Genomic DNA, 24,483 nt, shown 5'->3' with positions numbered 1-24,483 from the left:
GGGAAGGCAGTCACCCCCCGGGGCCAGTTCACTCCAGCAGAGTGGGGTCTGTGCTTACAGTCTTTGGGATCCACAGGAGGAAAGCCAAGTGGGCTTCCTGGAGGAGGAGGCATGTGATATGCTCCTTGTGAGCGGGTCCATTTTGATGAGGAGAGGGCAGCACGGCAGTCTGGGGTGGCAGGGGCTCAGGCAGAACTTCAGGGGGAGGGGTGGGAGCGAGGCCACCAGAGCCCCTCAGAATCGGGGTTCACTGGGCCGGTCCCAGGGAGCCACAAGGCAGCTGCTTTTGGCCTGAGGACATGCGACCTTCTGAATGAGGAAAGTCAGCCTGGACCAGTGGGACTGGGAGCTTGAAGCTCCGGAAGACATGATCGTGGCCTGGCCACAGACCACCTGACCCAAGGCCCAGGCTGCACCCCGTGCCCTGAGTTCCTTCCCGAGGCCCCGGGAGCCCCCATACTGTCCTCACAACAGAACAGCGGGCGCCTCATGCCCCACCGCCCTCTATTCCCCGCCATGGGGAGAGGCAGGTGCCTCAGGAACGCGGGGCAACAGGTTACTTGAGCGTCAGGGGCTCCTCACTGTGCCTTCACTGCCCCTCTGGGAGTCTGGGAGTCTGGGACAAAGCCACCAGGGCCTCAGTTCAAGCTCCCTTGCGTGGATCAAAACCACTCATCTCTTCGGTGGGGAGCGTGGCAGATGGGGCCGGTGGAGGTCTTTGCAGACTCTCAAGTGTGGTGCTGGGGTCCAAGAAGAGCTGAAGAAGATTCTGGTATCAGGGAAGAAGTTTGAATGGGACAGAGGGGCAACAGATTTGCAAACTGTAAAGTGCAGCCTAGTGTTGGGGATCTTTCCTGGCCCAAACCCCACTTTCCCTGTTATCTGAGTCCTTGCCTGGGGTCTCCCATTGCGATGGGGCCCGGCTCCGCCCGCAGGCCCTCCCGCCCCGGGCGCGCCGCAGCCGCTGCTGGCCTGGCTTCTGTTACCTCTGATGCTGCTCGTCCTCCTCCTGCTCCTCGCCGCCTACTTCTTCAGGTAGGAGTGTCCCCGGGGCGCGGGCGGACTTGCCCCGACCAGCTCTGAAGAGGAAATGAGCTGCTGGAGGCTGCAGGGCGGGTGTGGGCCCAGACAGAGGGTGGCGGGGCTGGTGACGGGAGGGGCTGGGGACCCGCAGGGCTGGGGACCCGAGGCCAGGGTGGCTCGGCCCAGCCATGAGCAGCAGGAAGAGCTTCTCCCGGCTCACCTGGTGGGTATCGCTGTGCAAGGTCCCTGTGGTCTGGGAAATGCCCCCAGGCCCGGAGCTAACCGGTCTGTGTCTCCAAGGTTCAGGAAGCAGAGGAAAGCCGTGGTCAGCGCCAATGACAAGAAGATGCCCAACGGGATCCTGGAAGAACAAGGTACTGGGGGTGGGGGCGGGGGGCGGGGGGCAGAGGGGGCGGGGGGTGTTGTGCTCTTTCTGACCTCACCAGGGGCCATTGTCTGCCTTTTGTTTTAAATGTTAAACTCCCTCAGCTTCGAGACTCGCTCTCCCTGGTTTGACGCTAGCCTTTACGATGGTAGAATTTTACCATTTCAAGACTTTTCTCCATTTCTCTCTGGTGGGAAACAGACACTTCCTTTCAGTTTGTGGCTCTGTTGAAAACGCTGTTCACATCCTGTCGTTTTTTACAGGGTTTTGACATGTAACATTTTTCAGTAAGCCCTCATAGTCCTTCTAGAACGAGATGGCCTGGTTCTTACCCTAAAGCGCTCTGAAGGGTTTCCCTGAAATTTGCAGTGTTTTCGGATCGCGATGCAAAAAGGGAGCCGATGTGTGTGTATGTGTAGCGGGCATGGTTGCTGTCGGTGGAGGGCCTTCCAGACCTTTCTTTCTCCGCTCTGAGTCCAGTTCAGAAAGCGTTAATGCAACTTAAAAGGCACATTGTTTCTTTGCCCCCCACACATCCAGATGGCCGGGAAAGTTGTCTGAAGCAAAAGCTTTCAAAAGTATTGGTTCACACCAGTGGCTGTCACTTCCTCTGGTCGCGTGCTGCCAGCTTGTTCCATGCTAGGAGGGAACAAACACGCTATCAGACTTCAGACGCGGTGGCAGGAGTGGCAGCAGGGACGGACTTGGGAGGGGCTCGAGGGCAGTTTCTCAGGCTTGGGGCCGGGCGTACCTTGTTAGGTGCTAACGTGGCCTCCAGGGGCCCCCTTCCTGTCCCGTCTCCCTGCCCAGCACCTTTGAGCAGCCTGAATGGGAGGGAAGAAGGTGTGGCTGGTGAGCCCCGGAGGCCCCCGCCAGACTCCTTCTGACACATCTTCTCTCCGAGGAATGAGCCTGGGGAAGGAGTTCTTGGCTGGGCTGCAGAACGGCGCTGCAGGTGGGGACAGGCCCTCTGCAGGCAAGAAAGCAAAGGCTCCATGTTAACCCTGTCGAGAATATCGGCACATTTTCCGGGGAGGGAAGCACATGCCAGGGATTTCTCCGTTTGTCTCACTCTGAGTTGATGGAAGGAATTTGTCCAGGAACTGCCCTGCAGCCAGCCCTTCCCAGTGCCTCTCTGCGCACTCACTGCCGAGCAAGGGCAGTGTTTGCCTTGTTTCTCCTGGAGCTTACGGGCTGTCCGCATCCAGGACCGTGTGTGTCACAAAGAAGACAAGGCTGATGGAGACTCATATCCTAACTGATTCCTGGTCTCTTCCCAACTCAAACCAAAATGATTCTTGCTAGTTTATTAACATAATCATCCTCCTTATTTCAATCCTGGAAAATTGAGCTGACGGGCAAACTGCCCAAATCCTTTGCAGAAGGAGCTGAGGCTAGGGGACTGAAATAAGGCGCCTGTGGTGGGTTCCCCGAGGAACGCCTCTATTTGTAATGACGTGGGTGTATCACAGGGGACAGATCTCCGCACTCAGTTGCTCAGACCCCCTCCCCGGCAGCCCGGGCTACCTGATCTAAGAGCAGTGAGCTCCCCTCCACACACACACAGCTGTGTCTTTCCTCCAGGAATGCTGTCAGTCCTTCTGGTTAAGGAGCCAGCTGTCTGGGAATGTGGCTCAGTGGCCCCCATGTTTCTTTTGGTCCCACAGAACAACAAAGAGTGATGCTTCTCAGCAGGTCCCCCTCCGGGCCCAAGAAGTACTTTCCCATCCCCGTGGCACACCTGGAGGAGGAGATCCGAGTCCGCTCCGCAGATGACTGCAAACGCTTTCGGGAGGAGTTCAATGTGAGTGGGGAGGGTCCTCTGTCTTCTTGTCCTGGGATCGAATACGCGGGCAGGTGGTACCGTATTTCAGGATCCATTGCCCGAAGACGGGAACTCTTGCATCAGTCATGACCGTATTCCCGAAGCGGGTTTCTGGAGACCTGATTTTTGCTGCAGGACGCCTCCCCACCCTTGTTGCTCCTTCCTAAGATGGGACTCTTGAGGGAGATGTTCCCAAAGGCTCCTTCCAGCGCTAACACTCGGGCGGCCGGATCCTAAAGTCCAGCATGACGGAGACTCGGGAGTCTTGTGAACATGGAGGACCAGGGCCTGAGCAGGCAGCGGTGGGACAGTTCTGTGTTGAAAGCGGGGAGCCCCACCCCACCTTTCATGGGCTTCAAAGAGCTTATGCATCTCACTGGCAGAGGAAATAGGCCTCTTCTGACCCCTGCTCAGAGCATGAATTAAGCAGTCGTGGGTCTCCCTGGGGGGGCCATGAACTCTGCCTCTGAGAGCCCTTCGGTTTGAGGTCTGCTCCAAACCCTTGCCTTCATTCGGCTACTGTGACCTTCTCTGTGACCTCAGTGATGTCCGTCAGGACAGTCCCCATGGTAGCAAACCGATTCTCCTGACTCAACAAGACTATGGACGTGTGTTCAGCATGGTCCTCTGTGTTGCTCGTGTTACAGTCAATGTCCTGTGACTCCTGAATGTGTTGGAGAGACAAGGGGCGGGGTGTGGGCGGTCCGGCAGGTAAGACAGACACTGGGAAGAATCTCCTTGGGTTTAGCTGCTCAGAGTTGATCCCTGACTATGTTTTGAGTTTCGTTTTATGCATTTTCCTGGTTTCGTGCACAGCCGTGTGCCGAGCGTGGAGGTTGCAGGAGGAGGGGCCGAGCTGACCGGCTGTGGCCCGTGGGTCCACTGCACCTGCTCCACTGGCCTCCACCGCGGGGGTGCGCCTTGGGAGCAGAGGGGCCCATCTTAGGGGCCTCATGGCTCCCTGCGAGGCTCCGACAGCAGGTTTCGTAAAGAGCAAAGCGTTGTGCGGTCGTTTTACCCAAAGATGACACTGCTTCAGGCCAGGGGACATTTCACAAGGAAGCGTCCGGTGAGGGCATGGGAGGTGACAGAGCATTTCACCTGCACTTGGCTTGTTTTTAACCCACGCCTTGTCCGCCTTTATCCTGCTTCCTTTTAATTGTTTCCCAATGTATCCCCCCCACTTTTTTTTTTTTTTTTGAGAAATTAGGTCATATTGAAAGACAGCTCTAAGCCATATTGTTTTGCAATCTGTCAGCCGCATGAGCGAAGTGAATTCCCCACGTCCAAACTCTCCAGGTTTGCGGCAGACTTTGCCCCTCCTGCCTGGTCCCAGTTGCCCTCGCACTGGGGTTTCTGCACGTGGTGGGGGGCGGCCGGGCCAGCAGGAAGCCGTGGTCAGAAGCAGCGGGCTTTGCTGCCGTCTCAGGGAGGAGTGAGGGCCACTCCGATGGAGCAGGGCCAGAAATAGGGTCAGGCAGGTGAGGCCGTTGCCCCAGGCACAAAGAAACCTCCATTCCTCGGGAGAAATAAAATTTAAGGCAACAAGCAAACATGTCAAAATCAGCGTGAACGATCCATGCTGAGCCAAGTAGCTCAATTGCGAATAAAGACGAGGCCGTGCCGACAGCTTTCTCCGACGTGGCCTGTCTCCGCAGTTACCCATCCTGGCAGTATATAAAAGTTTCATGAATGGGTCATCAACAATTTTTTTTTTTGGCTTTGATTTTGACTTTAGAAAGGAATTAAATATTCAAAGGCATTGGAATATGATTTTACTTGATTTGGGGGGCAGTTTTGGGGGCACCACTTTAAATTGGGTGCCTTACCCTTCTCGCCCTGCCCCACCCCTCCCACTGAGTGGCTTCCCCGTGGCCCCCTGGAGGCCTCTGTGCAGGGCGGGGTGGGCAGATAAGCAGAGGGGAGGAGGGCCTGGGCCTGGCGCTGGGGCGAGCTGCCGGTACTCTCTGGACCCGTTTGCTCCTCTCACGAGTGGGAGCCGCCGGGTCCTCAGACACGTTTATGTGGGTTCCCCCTTGTCAGGGCCCAGGAGCCTGCCAGGACCAGCCCAGGTCTGACTCCACACTTGAGCTGGACGACTGCATCTCATCTCCCTCCTTGGCACCCGCTGTCCTGAGTTCCAGTCCCAGAAACTGTGGAAGGGACAGACGAGTCTCAGAGTCTGACGAGTTTGGATGTGTTTATTTGCCGACCCAGAGCTTCAGTGGACTGAAAGCGTTTGGCACGGGGGTCAGCTCGGTGGAGCCGTCAGGGAGGGGACGCTGGCTTTGGCCTGCCCGGATTCCTGGCCCAGCTCGTCTCTTACCAGCCTGCAGGGCTTTGGGCCATTACTTAACCTCTGCCTGCCTCAGTTTACTCACCTATAAAATAAGGATGCTCCATCCCCTGGAGTGTCCTAATGTGTAAGAGAAGTAGTCGTGGGCCTAGCTTAGCCGCGTGTCTGCACAAGACGGGGCTGGGGCTGCCATGCTTCCGAGGACGCCTCCTGGGAACACCTAACCTCAGTCTCCACCCCTCCATGCGCAAGAGCTCTCCCAGGGAAACCTGTTCCAGGCTCCCAATTAAACCCCATCACGGGAGCGCCAGGGGAATAGCCCAGAATAGCCCACTTCCCCGGACAGAATCTTCCCGGTCTCAGACCAGCAGTCTAGCCCGGGCCAAGGCCCGGATGCAGCCTGTCATTACCGTTGTGGAAAGGCACAGGGGCGGGGCTGCTAGGAGAGGGCCCGACAGGGCATGCAAACCCGACCTGTCCCCCAGAGCTTGCTGGAACAGCTCCCACCTCGCACCTCTCTGCCCTTCTCCCCACCTCCCCAAATGCTAAGCATGGAGGAAGGGGAAGGGGTGGGACCTGGAACCCCTCCCATGTGTTCATGGACATGAAATCTCACCTTGAGGGAGCAAACAAACAAACCTCCTTCAGCCACTGTATATAACTGGACGATCAGTCATGGTATTTGGTGACCAATTAACACACGCGCGGCTCACGCCCGGCACCGCAGGGGTGACCCAGTTACGGTGGAGCCCTCCCCCGGGTGCTGTCCCGCTTCCCCTGTGCCATATGAGCAGCTGGGAGTCGAGGGTCCATGAGCACAGGGACAGCAGGAGAAAGGGATGGGCCCCTCACGGCTGTTACTCTGTGTGCTGGGCTACGGAGACGTGTTCCCTACGCAGAGCACTGGGCCTCTCACGCCAGGTGCCCCTCTGCGCCGCCCACGAAGCCAGTGTCGCCACCCCAGCTCCATATTCCGGGTCTCAGGTCCCTGCGGTGGGGACGGGTGGCAGGGCTGGGTCCACGCTTGCCACCGAGACCCCTCCGGCCTCTCTACCCACCACGCTGTAGCCGTTCACCTTCCAAGGAAGAGGGAGGCATCCCGGGTCCTCTTTTTCTCTGTCTTTTTAATGTATTATTTGTATAGACTTTGATTTGTAGAGCGGTTTTAGGCTTACAGAAAACTCGTGCAGAGGGTAGAGGGTTCCCACGTGCCCGCCCCTCCCTGCACATGGGTTCCCTGGCTGTTCTTGCCTCCGTGCGTTCCAAACGGTGAATCATGCTGACATGTTGTCATGCTCTCAAGTCCAGAGCTGGGGTTCCTGCGTCATCCATCGTGCGGGTTTTGACGAACACGTGACATCATAGTAATATACCTCATTTTTATTTTCAGGGCTGAGGTCAAAAACAGCTTTCAGGTGTAGACAATGAGAAGTCGTAGAATGTTATCACCAATTCCCTGTCCAGGGCGGGTCCAGGAAGTCAGTGTCAAGACAGCTTTGATAAGAATCAGAAACTCTAGGCAGAGAAGGTGCTGGTCCCAAGCACCCCACCACCACCTGCCCGCCCCCAGGCTGGCCTCCACACCGGCCCTGGCAGGTCCTCTGCCCATGGCCAGCCAGTGTGGTAACCCCAAAATGGGGAAAAGATGACACTGGCTGGCAGGGGCTGAGTCAGGGATGGAAAAGCCCTGTAATCCGGGAGAGGGACGCTCTGGCCACCTGTGCGTGGCAAGTTCGTCCCTCCTGACTCACGGGGTGAGGAAGCCTAGAGTCTGGGCTGCACTGTGAGCCCTGCCCCCATGCCCTTGGGACTTTATACTTGAAGAAAGAAGCACCCTCCTCGTGGCCTCTGCCCGTTTCAGGCCAGACAGCAGGCCCCAACCCCGTGTCTGCCCCTTGCAAGCCAGGGCATTCCAGCCGCATCTGCCGCAGCCGTGGGGGGTGGTTTCCTCATCTGTAAAATAGAGGTGACGCTCGTGTCATCTCAGGATCGCTTGTGATGGCCGAGGCCCCTGATGCAGCTCCTCCTGTGGGGCCCGACACACCAAAGATGCTGCAAAGACTCACTTAGTGCTTGAATTGCTGGGGTTCCCGGTCCAGTCAATGTTTAGGGTAATGTTGAAAGGCATGATGTGGGGGTTCAAAAGACTCTTACCCTCTGTGCACTGCAAAGGGGCTCATCTGAGTGCAGAGGATGGCCCAGCAGCCCCCAAATGAAGGAGCACGGCCCCAGCCGGCAGGATGGGAGGGGCCCCAAGTGGTCGAGGAATGGAAGTCAGGGAGCCCGGGTTCGCGTCCACTGAGCGGCACATCAGTTACAGGGTCCGAGTGGCCCCTTCGTGTCCTCATCTGAGGCCGGGGGATTAGGAAGCCAAGGGTGCACACAGGCCCCCTGGGGATCTTCGTGCTGGTCCCAGGTGGGGCTGGGGTCGGCAGTCGCCATGGGGCCCCTCTGAGCTCTCACTGCTGGACCACGAGCACACGGCGTCGCAAGCAGGGACCCCATGGCTGAGTACCTGGTGCATCACTGTGCCCGTCCCTCAGCCCAGCCCCAGAGGCAGAGCGTACCTTCCCAGCCCCTCTGCACAGACACCCTTGCTCTGCCCCCTCCTGGTCCCAGGCTCTCCTGTGATCGGCCGTATTTGTAGTGGGCCTGCTTTGGGTCCAGACATGTGGCTCCAGGGGACTGGGTGTCAATGCCCGGGCAAGTCCCTGACTTCATGTGTCTTTGGGTCCAACCATGGGGTCATCACTATGTCCACGGCTCCCTTGGCCTGCTAGCCAGAGTGCCTTTCGTCACGGCTCTGCCCAGCGCCAGGCACAGCCCATGGGCAGAGAGGGCCGCAGACTAGGGGGCGGGGGCTTGTCCAGATGGAGTCTTCCTCCTGCCCGCGCTCGTTAGGGCAGCTGACGTGCACACGGTGTCTGGTCCATCCCTTTTCATGCTGTGTTTTCTTTTCTAGTCGTTGCCGTCTGGACACATACAAGGAACTTTTGAACAGGCCAATAAGGAAGAAAACAGAGAAAAAAACAGATACCCCAACATCCTTCCCAGTAAGATTTTACCTTTCTTGCATGATGGGTGGCATCGAGAATATGTTCGACTTTCCCTTGTGGCTCCCGGGACTGTGCCTGTCAGGGCAGCATGGTGGTCGAGGGCTCAGAGATGAGGGCCCGCACCCGCACCGCTGCTTGGCGTTTGCACTGGAAGTGTAGATGCCCATCTCCCATGGGTGGCCTGGGCCACCTCTGTCGTGGTGGGTCTGGCCACCAAGCCTGTGCTTAGTGTTGAGACCCATGCTGCCCAGGGGCCAAAGGGAGTGTCACCTGCACAGGCTGGTGGGGCCCTCCTTCGGGATCCAGTCCTGAGCCCATCTTGTGCTGGTGGCCCTGGCCCTCTCCTTGTCTCAAACTCTGTGCTCCTGGTACCAGCAGCAGGTCCCCTGGACTAGAGACAGAAGCAAAAGAATAAGAAATGCCTGGGGGTTTGGCAACTTTGTAGGAAGGCTGAGAAACCCCAACCACTACGGGAACCCAGGGGGAGGCCTTTGGGGCCAGGTTGGCTGACCAGTCTATCCAGGAATGTGGCTGGATGGGCCATGCCCTGGGGGCAGCTCTCACAGCCTCGCCAGGACAAACCTGAAAGTTCCTAGTTGCCCTTATACAAGCTGGCTGAGGAAGGAGGGTTTCCGTACTCTTCGTGCAGCTGGACCCCCACTGTGAGCTTTGCCCATTGGGCTGACAAAACGGTAGCCAGGAAGGGTTTAAATCCTGAACCCCAGGCCTCCCAGGCATGCCCAGAGAGCCTCCCTTCTCCGACAGAGCCTCCGTGGGAGCAAGGAAGCTAGCCTGTGCAGTGGGCTTCAGGCCGTGGACTCTTGGTTGCATGTTCAGGATCAGAGTCTTCTGTAGGCCGGAGAAGCCATGGTCTGCCCAGTTTGTGTGGCCTCTGGACTCTCAGTGCTCGATAGAAATAATTCTTCCGAACTTCGCAGAGGATTTACATGTGTTGTTTGCGAAGGCCCCTGTGAGGCTGTGATCCAGATAAAATGAAAAATAACCAAATAGCCATTGGGCCAAATCGTATTTGTATAAGCCGTCAAGGGAGCAGCAGGGAGATTCGTCAGGAAGCTGTGTGGCCCTGCCGCTGGGTGGGGGAGGAGACTTGGGCCCACATTAGACTCTGGACATGCGGGGAACGGTTTGGGAGGATCGGGCGTGGGGTGTCAGAGAAGGGAGGAGGCCAGCCACTGGGCTTGACCCGGTCCAGTGAAAGGAGAGTCGTGGTGGGAGGTTTGGGTTCTTTGGGATATTTTGTGTCAAATGAAAACTGGGATATTTGGAAAGTAATATTATTATCAATTATTGGATTAACTAATTAGCTTTCTTAATTCATTTACTTTATTCACTGAGCTGCTGAATGCGTAGGTTGAGGACTTAGTCTGAACCAAGTGCTTCTCCGGGTTCCTGTCCCCCATTTGTCTCTTGCTTACTAAACCCCCATAGTTTTTATTTTATATTATCTTTTACTTTTTTATTTATTTATTTGTCAGAGAAAGGGAGAGATTGAGAGAGAGCACAAGCAGGGGGAGCAGCAGGCAGAGGGAGAAGCAGGCTCCCGGCTGAGCAGGGAGCCCGATGGGGGACTCAACCCCAGGACCCTGGGATCATGACCTGAGCCGAAGGCAGATGCTTAACGACTGAGCCACGCAGGCGTCCCACCCCTCTAGTTTTTAAAAAGGTGACATTTACACTGAAAATTAACAGTATTTTTGGTGAGGCCTCAGTGGGGGTGGGACTAATGGCCAGGTGTGGGAATTAGCTGCACCCGTCCCACTTCGCAGAGGTGATGGGCCAGGGTGGGGGACTGCCTCCCCCAGCAGCAGAGCCCACCCCCTGCATGTTGGCTCCAAGCTGTGTTCTCCAGCTCGTGCTGTGGAGGGAAGTGGGCCTTTCCTGCTAGTGTAAACCTGGGACGGGGCCAATCCTGCGTCCTCCCACGCTGGGAGAGGGTCCAGCCCCAGCCCTCTCCCGCCCAGGCGCCCCGTGCCAAGGAGGCGGGGTGCTGGCAGTCATCAGGGGCCAGGACGTTCTGCCCGGATGTAAGGTGTTTCTCGTGGATGGGACACTGGGTCTCTGGGATGGTGACATGGAGACACTTGGGATGTGCCCTAAAGATCACCAGTGGGGGGGATCCGGCATCAGCAAGGCACAGGCTGAGGGAGGGGGCGTCTCCTTAAACTGAGGAGTTGGCCAGAGATACCCCCGGGGCCGGCTGGGGGCCGGGGACAGGAATGGGCTGGTTCACTGGAGGTGGTTCACGGGGTCTCGGGTCCACGAGGCCGGGCTGTAGAAAGCCTCGATGGCTGGCAGGAGACAGCATCCTCTTCTCCGGAAAAACAGCAACCGCCGATCACGTCAGGAAATAATGTTTTGAAAGTGAAGTGTGACTTTCAGAATAAAAAGACAGGAAGCTCTTAGAAACTGTGAGATTCTAAGTTAACCGGGAGTCTGTTTTCTGCCCTCTGCTCTCTGTAGCTGCTCTCGAAGCGTAAACTGTACCAGATGCTTTTCAGCCAGCTTTACGCACGTTCAGGACGAGCTATTTCTGCGTCAGGGCTGTCGGCCCCTGGGGGTGGGAGGGTCTCACAGAAATGCCCGCCTGAGCTGGACCTTTGGCGTTGGATACCCTGACGGCCCCATATAGGTCATGACTTTCCCTGGGAGCCCCACCGGCCCGTCATGCTAGGACGGGACGGATCTGGCCCAGCAGTGCGATGTCCAGACAGCGGTTGTCTGAGGCCGGCCCGCCTTCCAGGCTCGCGGGCAACAACAGCTAGGATTTGGGGTCCTTGCCCCAGAGCCACACCACAAACACAGCCTTCTCAGTTGGTGTCAGTCCTGTAGGGACTAGGGAAGATAAAGCGGGAGGAGGATACAGAATTTCTCCAGAATCCATGCAGTAAATGCCTATGAAGCCCACATCCTCCACCAATCTCTGTGCCCGGCACAGCGTGACTAACCCCAGAAGCACCTGTGACCCTTGACCCAGGCCCTGGGCCGAGTCTGGGCGACCCCACTATCGCTCCTCCCAGGAGGAATAGGGGTACGCCAGCGAGGAGACCCAGGCCCCGGCCTGCAACACTTTTAATGTCTCATGAAACTATCTAATTTCCTTTAAAATCAGAAAATAATATACACGTAATCCAATCTGGGTTACATTAAGCTTCATATTAACTCGTAACGCAGTCATAAAATAAAATGTTTCATCTTTTTTTTTTTTTTTTTTTTAATGGAGGACATGGCCTATGAAGGTAGGAGTGACAAGGGTCCACCGAAATCACAAGGGGACCCTGGCTGAAACCTCCCTGAGGTGTGTGTGCACACACACTCCCCACAAACACACACTCAGAAAGAATCAGAGAAAACACGCTTACACCACACACCCACATATCACACCCTCACACACCGTGAAAACACCCCACACAGACCTCTCCGTGGTCGCCCTCCCACTCTGGGCACTGCTTGTACAACAAGCCAGAATCTTCCCGGCAGGTGGCCCCCCTGTGCTCAGCCCAGGTCTGTGTGAGTTCTGCCCACTTTCCATCCCTAGAGATCTGAAGGCTGATGGCTGGAGTGTGGAGTCTGCTTGTCCTTTCCCTGGAAAGCCTGGGAGAGGGGGGACCCCGTCCTCCCATCCAGGGTTATCCTGAGTACACCAACTGGTGCCCAGCTGGGGTTTCAGAGAAGCCTATGGTGATCTCACTGTAGGATCCCAGCACGTGCTGCTGCTCCGGGTCTAGGGGAGATCCAGCGGTCCCCACTTGAATCCTTACCTCCGCTGTCATGCCGCGGGTTTTACTGAGCCGCTGGCTAGGGTCTGGCACTGTCCTCCATGCTGAGGCCCAGTATTCAGTGAAACAGATGTGTTCCCACCGTCATGCCACGCGGGGTCTCCTGACGCCTCCTCGGTCCCTGTGATCACCGTGGGAAACCCGGTCGTGTCCTTTGCAGTGTTTAATGCCATAGATGGAAGATATGTACGTGTTATGTTTTGTTGTTTCTTTTTTAAACAGATGATCATTCCAGGGTGATTTTGAGCCAGGTGGATGGAACCCCGTGTTCAGATTACATTAATGCTTCCTACATAGATGTAAGTCTGCCATTTTCCTGTCCCCCCTGCCCAGCATGATGTGCACGTCTGGACCATTTGGGGGCTCAGTGTGAATCATGACTTTTCTCTGGAGGACCAGGAATTAAATTATCACAACTTTCATGGGCCATTTGGCCATAGCACGGATGGCGTGGATGCTACCAGGCCTTTTGAATTAGCGTCTGTCTGGGGATTCATTTTTAAGAAGCCTAGAAGCACATGGGACATTTGTTACAGAGTTCTTTATGTTACTGATAAAACAGGTTAGGAGGGACCAGTAGGACAGGTTTATGGTCAAACCATATCGGCTGGATTAAGAACCCACTTTAACTGAAACTTAAAAAATCATTTAACAGTAATTATAAAATCATCATGAAAACCATGAAAACACAGTGGAGGAGAATTTGTATCTATTAACCAGTTAAGAATATATAAATGTGGTGTGTGTGTGTGTGTGTGTGTGTGTGTGTGTGTGTCTGTGTGTGTGTGTGTGTCTGGGCAAGTATTAATGGAAACTCGACAGAGGGACGATCAAAAGTAGCACAATTTCTGAAGTTGCTAGTGAGTTTTCTTCCTATTTCTGTGTTTTCCAAGATTTTCGTGATTACTATGTTACCTTCCAAACAACAATGAAATCCTTCAGCAGAGGCAATTACGAAAACCTACCGACCCGATTTTATCGTTCTAGGGTTACAAAGAGAAGAATAAATTCATCGCCGCTCAAGGTAAGCTTCTCACTGTGACTTGCAGAAGATGATTCGGGTAAAATGATGAGGACGGCGACCGTGTCCTCATCTGACGGCTGGAATGCGGGGGCTCCATTTCGGCTTCTTGTCTGTGTGCCAGGCTGCGTCTCTGTGGCCTGAATGCAGTCTGTCCCACCTGTCCCACCTGTCCCACTTGTCCCGTCTGTCCCACCTGTCCCTGCGTCTCTAATCTCGCAGAGCCTTGTGATGCAAGGCAGTGCTCTGCTGACCCTGAGTGTCCTGGGAGCTGGGCAGAAATGCTGGCCTAGAGTCTGCGTCTTTGAAAGCGTCCCGAGGTCGTTCTGTGCATCTGTGTGCGAAGCCCGTAAAGCTCATTCTGTGTACAGAGCTTCGAGAACGCAGACACGTTGGAGCCTCTGGGCGCTTTGTCCCCCTCTGTGGTCAGGGCCAACTGATAAGGAGCATGGCGGGCGAGGTCATTTCTAAGTGTGGGTGTAACAGGCGTGTCGGGTGCTCATACACACAGTGTGTAGGTGTAGACAGACAGACACACCTCTTTTCCACATCTGCCTGAGTCAAACAAAGCCAGGGCACGCAGGAGCCCAGCAGTGACCGTCTCAGTGGGCTGCTTGTTAATTTAGACAGACTTGTATCTCTTTCAGTTGGCTGAGCTCTGTGTGGCTCCCATGTGGTTGTTGTTTTTTGGGGCGGGGGGAGGGTGAGTAGCTTTTCAGATCAAGGCCATAGCCATGAGGATGCTTCAGCCCCAGCAGCAGGCCCTCAGCCTTGCCCACAGGCCACTTCGTGTGTGTGTGTGTGTGTGTGTGTGTGTGCGCGCACGCTTCTGATCTGGGCTACCATCCATCGCCCCACGAGCCGGGGCAGGCCAACAGCCAGTGTCTTCAGCAAGAGTCGTTCAGAGAGCAGGTCCCAGAAGTCAGTGTACATCAGCGTCACTTGAGAACTTACCAAAAATGCACGCTCCCCAAGAAACAGGGCAAGGCACATGCGCCTACACCCAGAGGACAACAATGTTGGAAAACCTGACAGACGTTAGCTGACACAGATAGAGGCTCCTGTCTCTCTCTCTCTCTCCCTCTCTCCCTCTCTCTCTCTCTGTCCTTATAAGCAGGGGAGGCAGCCCAGGGCTGAGGCAGCAGCTGCAAGGAGAGGGGCCTCTGTGTCTTCCTGCTCCGCCCTCCGTGACGTGTCACTGTCTTCCTCTGGGTCACAAAATGGCTGCTGCGTCTCTGGGCTCTGTGTCTGTATTCAGGCAGGAGGGAGGGCAAAGGGCAGAGGACTTTCTTCTGGGGATGCTTTATCTTTTGCTCCGGCCGCGTCTCCCTGGACGGCCCTGAGTACGGCCCGCTGCAGGGGTCTGGGACACACGGGCAGGGGGTCAGACACGGAGGGCGGGTCGGCCAGCCTGCAGTCTGTGTGTGTGTGTGTGTGTGACACACGGACACCTGTGCCATTCTGGAGTGGGCTCTGGTCTCCGCAGGCTTGACGAGCCCCAGAGTGGACACAAGCTGCTGTGACACACAGGCTGACCCGAGCCTCATCTGGATCCCCTTTACTGCTTGTGAACAGGGTCACCCCCAGGTGCAGATGCGCAGCCCCCCAGGACTCCGCAGCCCCAGCAGGGTAGCGGAGCGGGTGGGGTGCTGCGGCAGGACGGGCGGGGAAGCGGCAGATCTCCAGGTCGGCTGAGCAGCACTTTCGTGCCTCGGAGCAGCAGGGCGGTGGTGGCCTCCCCGGGGCCCCACAGCCAGGGTGACGGGGGCTGGGACCCCCAGGGCCCCTCTTCAGGTCTGACTTTGGGATCATCCCCTATCTACAGGCCCCAAACAGGAGACAGTTAACGACTTCTGGAGAATGATCTGGGAGCAGAGGTCCGCCACCATCGTCATGTTGACGAACCTGAAAGAAAGGAAAGAGGTGAGCTCGGCCTTCTGACTCACAGAGGTTGCTCTTGTAGCTTCCGGGGCTTCGCTGGGGGGCGTGCTCGCCACATCCTTTTCCTATTCCTCGCCCTTATCACCACAGAAGAAGAAGAGAAAAAAACAAAAAGCGAAAAACCCACCAGGGGCTCATAGCAATCTTATCCTGAAATAAATGTGCTGTGTCCCCAGCATCCCCCTGCTCTGGACCGTGATACAGAAATGTCACGCCGTTCATCCTTTCCTCAGCCAAGGTTCCCCGGTCAGCCGACTGCTCTTACGCCTTGGCGGGAGCCACAGACCTCAGAAATGAGAACCTCAGAGTTTTCAGGCTGGTAAGCTAGTGGGCCTCAGACTAGAGTTAAAGACGGATTTACTGCTTCTTACCCAGACGAGAGAAAGGAATTTGGAAAACAAGGCGCATCGAAGGGGTGTCACTCTCATCCCTGTGCGAGCTTTTCTAAAATAAAACGGGATGTACGTACTTTATAAGAACTCGAAACCTCTAGAGAGAAGAAGGATAAATGGATTCACTTCCTAAACGTGACAGATGTTCCTTTGCGTCCACTCTCCTGGACAGACAGTGCGGGGCCGAGGGGCGTGCTGTGAACCAGCTCACAGACCCTGGCCCCCACGATTTCTGTCCCCCTGGGCAGAGCAGACGCCAAACAGAAAGCAGAGCAAGGTAAACTGTGTCAGGAGGCGACATAGAAACAGCAGGGGGCACAGGGCCAGTGGTGGGCAGGGAGGGCGGAGCAAGCCCAGCGGACAGAGGGTTCCGAGGGTGTGGTGGGGGGCGTGCCAGGCCTTCTTTGTGCGTCCAGCCCTTCCCTTCCTACCCCCGGGAATAAGGCAGAGCACAGCGTGATTGTGGCTTCGGGGGCAGGAAGGAGGGAGACCCCCAGAGGAAGCAGCGCTTCCCTTCCTTGGGTATGGGTCGAGGCAGGGCCCGGAGTGGCACCGTATCTCCAAGGCTGGAGGGAACTTGACCAAACACAGCCCAAGAGAGGCAGCACCCGGCAGGGTGATGGGACTATGAGGCCAGGAGTGGTCTGCTGGGCCTGCAGCCATGCTGGGAGGAGAAAGGCGAGAAATGCGTCAGGGAACCGGGCTCGGGCCTCCGAGGGGAGGCCGAGACGGGTCCCGTGGGAGGCTTCTCAGAAGAAAGCAGGACCTGAGTTATAGAAAGTGAGCTTGCTCTCCAGATTAGAACAGTTGGAGGCTAGAAGGAGACTTGCTAGTCATGGGGAGACTGTTCTAGCATGTTCCAGTGTGCGGGCCAGAACAAAGTGGTGGCAAGCAGGTGGAGAGGAAGGGCCAGCGTGCTGGGAGACCTCTGTCCTGCTGGTCCCTGCTGTTCCCCACCCCAGCCCTGCTGTCACTCACTGGCCTGGGACCCAGGCAGCTAGGCTCGGGCTGTGTCCTCTGAGACAGAAGTCGTGGGCCGGGCCAGGGGACCTCAGCTGGGGCTCAAGGCAGACACTGGTCCACAGGCAGGACAGGCAGGGAAGAGCCCCTCCCGGTGGCCACCTTCGCTAATTTGTTTCATACGTGCCAAGTGGCACAGGAAAAAGCCTCCAGTTACCATTTCCTGTCGGGTAGGATGGGGTTTTTGTTTTGTTTCCAAGGGGGTTGGGACTGGGCTGGAGAGGGCCACCCCCTTCCCACAGAATGAATCCTGCCCCGTGGATGGAAAGAGTGACAGGAGTCAGGGGATTTGAAGCAGGCACGCTGAGCCCTTCCCATGCTCCGAGCAGATGCCTGGCCAGGACCTGGCCCCCAAAGAGAAGGAGGACGCTGCCCTGGGAGCCCCAGGGTTCCCTGGGACCGGCAGCCCTCATGCTGCCACTTGAGCAGTGCAGGGATGGGGGTAGTGAGGAGGAGGGAGACCCAGTGAGACCAGCACAGGAGCAGCGGGTCTCAGAGGACGCCTCCGTTTCCTGCAGCAGGCATCCTGTTGCATGTCACTGGACATTTTCTCTCTGATCTGTCTCCGAAGCCTCCTACTGGATTTTTCCATTTCTGTGACTCAGAGCTGGCCGGTTTCTGTATCTTGATTTTCACCATTTCAGATGAGATCATTTCTCAATAGAGTTCCCTTTTCTTACTTGGTTACACTTCTGTTGTCCTCTCCCTGGCTTCAACATTCTGGCGAAAGGTTGTGAAATTTAGTTGCTCCAGCATCTCATGATCTGACCAGAGGGAGGGGACTGTGGCCGCAGCAGGACCAGGAGGCCGAGGCTGAGGGCGGAGAAGCTTCCACATGCACAGCCCTGTGGGGGGCCCAAGACTCAACCCTCAGGCCCAAGTGAGGGCCTTTCAAGGGAAGCAAGCATCTCAGGGGGTCCTGGAGGGTCCCCAGGGGGCTAGGAATGGCCCAAACCAGCACCTTTGAGCTTCCGATTCTCCTTGGGATGCTTCAGAGATGTCCTGGAGGAAGGAGGGGACATTGTCCTGTTAGGACGGCGTCCTCACGCTCTCCTGTGTCCTGTACTCACAGCGGCCTCTTCCGCCCTAGGCTGCAGGTTCACAGTCTCCACGTGTAGCCACCGGAAGCCCAGAGGGAGGGCTGGTACTGAGATGGGGCTCTGTGTGCAGGGCACCTGTCCTCCGTGGGCCCCTGCTTCAGCCAGAGCACAGACTCGGGACTGCCCCCCACTAGCTGCACGGCCTCGCATTCTTGGCCCTTTCCCAGCTCCGGGAACTGCCTGAGGGAAGCTGGTGTGTGCCGATGGCGGGGCTGGGGGCGCCCCCACACCTGGTTATCTCTGTGCAACCACCCCGTGTAGGAGAAGTGCTCGCAGTACTGGCCGGACCAGGGATGCTGGACCTACGGGAACATCCGTGTGTGCGTGGAGGACTGCATGGTTCTGGTAGATTACACCGTCCGGAAGTTCTGCATACAGTCCGTAAGCACTTTCAGTTACTGGCTTTCTAGAGAGGCCGTCCTGCGGAGAGCAGTGTCAGGAGCAAATATGCGTCTAATTTTTATAATATGAAGATTTGCCCCACCCCCCCGCCGGTGCTGTAGGAGCTCTCGCTGAGTGGGGGCTGGGGAGGGCCAAGTGCAGGGAAGGGACAGGGTCGGGCTTAGTGGACTGAGGGTGTGGATCTACGCAGGAGGAGACCGGTGCCCAGGGGTCTTCAGGCAGCCCCGGGCCCCCCTCACCATCTTGGGTGGAGGAAGTTGTCACTTGGGGGAGGGGCACCAGGACTGGTGGTTCTCGCCCAGTAGCATGATGTCATTTCACATGCCGAAGTGGTAAGGTGGGATTTTTTTTTTAACAGTCTCAAAATTATTTCTGTAACGTCCTCCGTGTTTGTCATACTTATTTCCTGCTCATCCCTGCCCCATCCCTGCCTAAAAGAATGCAAAGCATTCTTCCATACAGATGCCTGTGTCCAAAACAGACGAACAGAGATCTAAGATATATATATATGATAATATATATAAGTTATATATATATCAGATATATATATATATATATAAAAGGGAAAAACAGAAGGTCATGGTGTCAGGAGTCAGAGGAAGGGGAGTTGGCATTGTGACCTGCACAATGAGGTTTCTAGAAGCCACAGCAAAGAAGGGAAGAGGACGCGCTTTATCGTTTTTACTGTCCCCTGCCCGTGTCCCTCACGGTCACACTCACACATGCACGTGCACCTGCGTGTACACCACTAGCCCTCCGTGATCTGGGGCAGAGAGCCGTGCTCACAGGCCGTGGGTGGGTTGGCCGTCCACATCATCTTCTCCCTCCAAATTAAGGCACTGTGGGGAGTGAAAGGGCGCGCTGCTGCGGGAAGGAAGTGGGGCTGCCAGGCCGACGGGGACGTGGCCGCCCTGCTCACAGTGGGGGCTGGGAGCCCGAGGGCCAGCTTCTGGATGTGTCTGGCTGCCCGAGGCCAGCCTTCCGTGGGCCTGGGACAGGCTGCAGGTCCCGCTCTGCCAGTCCTGCCCGCAGGTAGCACACCACCCGTGTCCTCCTTGCTGCCCAGGGTCTAGACAGTGGGGTGGGGTATGGGGGTGGGAGGGAGCATCCTCAGAGAGTGGTGTTGGGGGAGGGGCCCTTGCCCCCACTCACACCTCCCCATCTCCCGCAGCAGCTCCCCGATGGCTGCAAAGCCCCACGGCTTGTCTCCCAGCTGCACTTCACCAGCTGGCCCGACTTCGGAGTGCCTTTCACCCCCATCGGGATGCTGAAGTTCCTGAAGAAAGTGAAGGCCCTCAACCCCGCCCATGCCGGGCCCATCGTGGTCCACTGTAGGTATGTCCGCGTGGGGCCGTCGTGGGTCATGCCCCGTGGGCCATTGCCGGTGTGGGCAGGAGGGCAGGCGGGGTGGAATGAAGCAGCCTCTACTCACTGGGGACAGAAGTGACACCTCAGAGACCCCCTTGGGGTGAGAGTTGGGGGGACGTGTGGCCCACTCCGTGAGAGCAGAACCCTTTGCTTAGCGGCATCTGAGGGGGAACCCCAATACCCAGCACAGATAAAATCCAAGAGGCCAGGTAGAGGGAGCTAGTGGGGCTCTGGGCAGGTTCACTTGGCCTCCCCTCCCCTGCCCCCAGAGACCCTCAAGTCACCTCTGAGGATAGAGCTGGAAACCACACTTCTATGGGGAGCCTCCTGTGTTGAGACAAGAGTGCTCAGAGGAGCTGGGGGCCACGGTCCAGGCCCAGTGAATAGCAGCCCCCAGCAGCCGTCCAGGGCCGGAAATCCTGAAGGCCTGGCTCTGTGGTCTGGGCTTCCCCTTCTCCTGCCAGCTGCATTCTCCTCCTCTGCAGTGGGAGGGACCATCCTGGAGGGCCCTGGACTTGCCCCGGAGGTGAACTTCACACAAAGCTAAGATCGGCATAAGCTGTCAACACTGTGATTATTCCTTGGGTTGTGGAAAAGCAGCTTCTGAAAGTGAGCCCTTTTTCCTGAGCAAGTTGTCCTCTGTCTTTGCACACCTTGGTGTCCCTGGTGGTTTTTGTACTGAATTTTCATTTCTTCTGGAACTCGTGGAACCATAGAGGCAGGGCATAAGTTATCCCCTCTGTGTCTTACATCTCCATGCCCAGTTTGGCTTCTGGTGCAGGAGGTCATGTCCGAGAAAAGGCCTTGGACTTGGAGTTGGTAGACTGGCCTGTGCCCATTCTGGCTTTGGAGACAAAAGCAGAAAGATGAAGAGTGCTCCCTTGCCAGACTCCCCGTCCTCCCAGTGGGTGCTTGGTTAGAACCTGCAGACAGTTTGGAGATCAAAGGGGAAAGCCTTGTCATCCTGGCTGGGGAGGGAGTCCTGGACCTGCCCCTTGGGAGATGAGGGACCCTGGGGCAACCGTGCATTTAATGAGGTGGCGCCTAGGATCGCGGGGGCCGGCCCTGCCAGCCCCGCCCAGGAGCTGTACTGGGGCAGGGATCTGCAGGCCAGTCCTGCTTGGCCCCAGCGTGGGGTCCTTGTCAGCCACTCCTGTTCTTGCCCAGACTTCACGGAAGCCAGAGTCTCCTTGTGGCTTCTTCCAAACACCTGTATGATGGAGTCAGAGCATCTGGATCACCTATGCAGGTGCCTTCTGTCCTTTGTCCCCTTTGTCCTTTGGCAGTGCCAAGATCCTCCCAATGACCTTGTCTGTAATGGCCAAAACAGGTGTAATCAGGGTGACAGCCTGGTGAGCAGGGCCCTCCCTCCTTAAGGCGGGTGCAGGCCTGGACAGAAGGGCCTGAGTCCCTGTCCCTGCCTAGGGACTTCCGAGACCCCATCAGAGATCCGGGCCCTGCTGTGGCAGAGACCGTGGGGACTTCAGTAGCCTGTCTTCAGGATCCAGAATCCGAGCCGGAGAAGTCCTGGCAGGAGGGGCCGACAAGACCCTTCCCGCTGCTGCCTCTCCCTGGCTCAGGCTTCTGGTGGTGGCTGGCTGCTCAGCTCCGGATGGTGGGCGCAGGGGGAGGATAAAGAAAAGGCCTCTGGGTTTGGGTCAGGGCTGGCTGCAGGGAGCAGGCTCAGTCCTGCTTTGTCCCCGATGTGTCCAGGTCTGTCATGCATGGGAGACCTTAGGGAATGACCACTCTCCTTTTTCTGCTTACTTCCTCCCCACCTCAGGGCCCCAGGACACCTGCACTTGCCATTTATCTTATTTTCATGCTGGGTCCCCGTCCGTGGCCTCAAGTCTCTGCCTTTGCTGTCGAACATGCGGTTGCCTCCCTGTGGCAATGTTTTACTTCCGCCCGGCTCCTGCGCCTCCTGGGTTCTCTGGCCTTCTTTAATGTTCTGTTTGGCCACCGGGGTTTTAGTATCTGGGAAGTGGGAGGAGGGGCACTCTCCGTCTCCGGCTTCCCCAGGTCCCTTTCCTCCCTGGAGGGTCCTTCCCCTTCCAAGCCCAGGCCCCTGTGAGCCGCCCCGGATGGTGTGGGCAGATGGGCGGTTCTGGACGCCTGCCTGACTGCAGTCATGTGATGACTTTGGCAGGAATTCCTGCCAAAGGGTACAGGCCTGCCAGGAACTGGCAGGGTGGGGGAGAGGGCTCGTGCTGGCTGGACCACCCTCCCCTTCCCAGAGACTCAGGGTAGAGCTGACTTCACATCCCGCCTCCAATTTCATCCTCACACCGGAGCTCCTCAGTTCTAAGCCGTGTCGGGCCCAGGGCTCTGGCTCTCCCTGGTTTCCATCCCCGCTGACACACTCATCCAGAACGACCTTCTCTGCCAGAGTCCTCTTAGGAACCGCATCCCCAAGGAGGCTGGCTGAAGGACGGCCTGGCCCTCGCCTTTTCCTGGGGCGCCAGCGCAGCCCTGTCCCAGTGGCGAGGCAACCTCTCCTGCGTGCACCCTGGGCCAGGCGAGGGGTCCCGTAAGCGGCCCAGGGACCCTGACCGCCTTGCACTAGGTGATTTTGTGGCCTCCTTCACCTACGTATTGGGCAGGGCATCTCACGGGGCTCTGCACCTGTAAGAGCTAAGACTCCCCAAAGGGCACCTCGTGTTTGACCTGCTTTCCCCCCTGAGATGAGGGGGTCTGGCCCGGAATAGGGTCTTCACTGCTGTTCTCAGCCAGATTCGGAGACTGACTAGAAAGAGCAGTATCTCCCCCCGACCCTCCCAAAGGGGAAAGTGGGGGGACGTCACTCTTTAAGTTGTGAGTCTTTGTTAGAGAGGTGACTTTCCTTTTGCTACAGAGGTTAACGCTGCAGGGGCCAGAGGGGGCAGGCCCGCTTTCACGACAGACACTGCACACACCAGGCCGCCTCACGAGGGTTTACTCGTTGAGCGAGTGTTGAATGAGCGCGACCGAGTGTCAGCTCTGTCCTGGGCACTGGGGAACAAACATGCACAGCCCACCAGGAGACCCACCCGGGACAGCAGGTCGGGAGGGACAGACCCGAGGTCCCAGAGGTGCTGTGGGGCGTGCGTTGGGAGGGCAGGAAACTCAAACCCAAGAATCTAGTTGGGCTGCTTGCTTCCTAGCCGGGAGACGGCTCCACAGAGACCCTCCTTCTCGTGCCAGAGAGCACAAGCCGGTGCCTCCCCTTCCGGCTGACCTTGGCTCAAGAGCCCGTCAACCTAGCCTGGGAACCCCCTTTTTGTAAAGAACCCAGAAAAGCCATTTCAAGTGTGACATTTCAAAAAATCCACTTACACACGTGACAGCAAGATAGCATCTGGCAACGGAAGAAGACGATTCGCACAATGTCACGGACAGCAGCTACAACAGATCATTCCGACGCTCCTTTTAACCATTTCTGTAGTTCCTAGAGAAGGATTTGGGATAATTTCACTGAGACTATGGTGCCCTCTGGTGGCTGCGCCCAAGATTTACTCTTTATCGATGGAGGAAAGAGGGTGTTGAGGGCTGGGGTGGGAGTCCCCCAGGGATGGGCGGGGCTGTCCTCCTGTCCTGGTGCACAGGTAGGTCCGCTCTGCAGTCCCATCATTTGCTGTGGGCGGAGTGGGGTGCTCTGTGCTTCACGATGGGACATCTCCCCTTTTCCTGAAAGCGCTGGCGTGGGCCGGACGGGCACCTTCATCGTGATCGATGCCATGATGGACATGATGCACAGCGAGCAGAAGGTCGATGTCTTTGAATTCGTGTCCAGAATTCGCAACCAGCGCCCTCAGATGGTGCAAACAGACGTAAGTAGCGCCTTTCCACGGCCCCACACCCGTCCTGGTGTGAGCGGTGCAGAGCGTGGAACCCAGAGCCTTGGGCCACTCCCAAACCACACGACTGTCCCCGATGCAGCACAAATAAAACAGAGCCTGGTGGGGACAGCACACTCAACAGTGCCAGCTGACCTACTCCCCTTCCTCAACACCATAAATGGTCATTACTAATGGCTGTCCCCCTGAATGTCCCAGACCTCCTTCCCCAGGCAACGTGTGCAGAAGGGGAAGCCCCCAGGGGCAGCAGGGCGTACGCGAGGGTGCTGGGTGCTCTGGGTATCCCTGCAGATGCAGTACACGTTCATTTACCAAGCCTTACTGGAGTACTACCTCTACGGGGACACCGAGCTGGACGTGTCCTCTCTGGAAAAGCACCTGCAGACGTTACACAGCACCGCCGCCCACTTCGACAAGGTCGGGCTGGAGGAGGAGTTCCGGGTACGTGTGAACGGACCCCGGGGGAGGACGGCTGGCGGGTCGGAGGAACCGCTTTCGATCACTGCCCTCCTGCTGGACCCCAGAAAAAGCAGGGTGGCTGCCCCAGCCATGACGTAGGGGAAAAACAATCAGGGGCTTTGAGGTGGGAGCAGCAACCTGCGTGGGGGAGGGTGTCGTGCCCACGATGTCTTTCCCCAGATTAAGGAAACAGCTGGAGGAGGAGAAAGATGAACACATGCCCCTGGGAGAGGTGCTGTGCGGGGCTGAGGGGCTCGCTCGCCAGTGTCAGTGTTGTGACTGCGTGGTTCTTGGTTGTAGAAACTGACCAATGTCCGGATCATGAAGGAGAACATGAGGACGGGCAACCTGCCTGCGAACATGAAGAAGGCCAGGGTCATCCAGATCATCCCATGTAAGGCAGCCCTAGGGGATTTCAGCCCTCAGGACAGGCGGGATTGGGGTCGGCACCCGTGGAAGTCTTTGACCACCCACTTCCGCGAGCCGGGGCCCAGGGCAAGACACCCTCTGGGCCTGCGGTTAAGGGCTCCTGGGGGTGATGGCGAGGGCTGGGAAGAGAAGC

The 24,483-nt window shown here is 57.1% G+C and overlaps 1 protein-coding gene across 7 annotated transcripts in view; it reads left to right on the top strand.

The window, feature by feature from the left end:
- PTPRE (protein tyrosine phosphatase receptor type E) overlaps positions 1-24,483 on the top strand; it is a 41,202-nt gene that overhangs the window by 5,185 nt on the left and 11,534 nt on the right. For 4 of the 7 annotated variants that reach the window (XM_032882082.1, XM_032882077.1, XM_032882081.1 and 1 more), the window contains exons 2-13: positions 936-1,035; positions 1,324-1,397; positions 3,076-3,212; positions 8,492-8,582; positions 12,605-12,681; positions 13,370-13,406; positions 15,229-15,326; positions 18,118-18,237; positions 19,430-19,593; positions 23,300-23,435; positions 23,754-23,903; positions 24,222-24,315. In XM_032882082.1, coding sequence (XP_032737973.1) covers positions 936-1,035; positions 1,324-1,397; positions 3,076-3,212; positions 8,492-8,582; positions 12,605-12,681; positions 13,370-13,406; positions 15,229-15,326; positions 18,118-18,237; positions 19,430-19,593; positions 23,300-23,435; positions 23,754-23,903; positions 24,222-24,315 — 1,278 coding nt within the window. Of the gene's footprint in view, positions 1-935; positions 1,036-1,110; positions 1,247-1,323; positions 1,398-3,075; positions 3,213-8,491; positions 8,583-12,604; positions 12,682-13,369; positions 13,407-14,641; positions 14,662-15,228; positions 15,327-18,117; positions 18,238-19,429; positions 19,594-23,299; positions 23,436-23,753; positions 23,904-24,221; positions 24,316-24,483 lie in introns of those variants that run through there. The other 3 variants (XM_032882080.1, XM_032882084.1, XM_032882085.1) reach the window with 3 other exon arrangements.

Source organism: Lontra canadensis, unplaced genomic scaffold, assembly GCF_010015895.1.
Source record: "Lontra canadensis isolate GAN:19392208 unplaced genomic scaffold, GSC_riverotter_1.0 scaffold79, whole genome shotgun sequence".
NCBI lineage: Eukaryota > Metazoa > Chordata > Mammalia > Carnivora > Mustelidae > Lontra > Lontra canadensis.
Note: the sequence above shows the minus strand (reverse complement) of the source record. Positions and strands in the feature narration are given on the sequence as shown.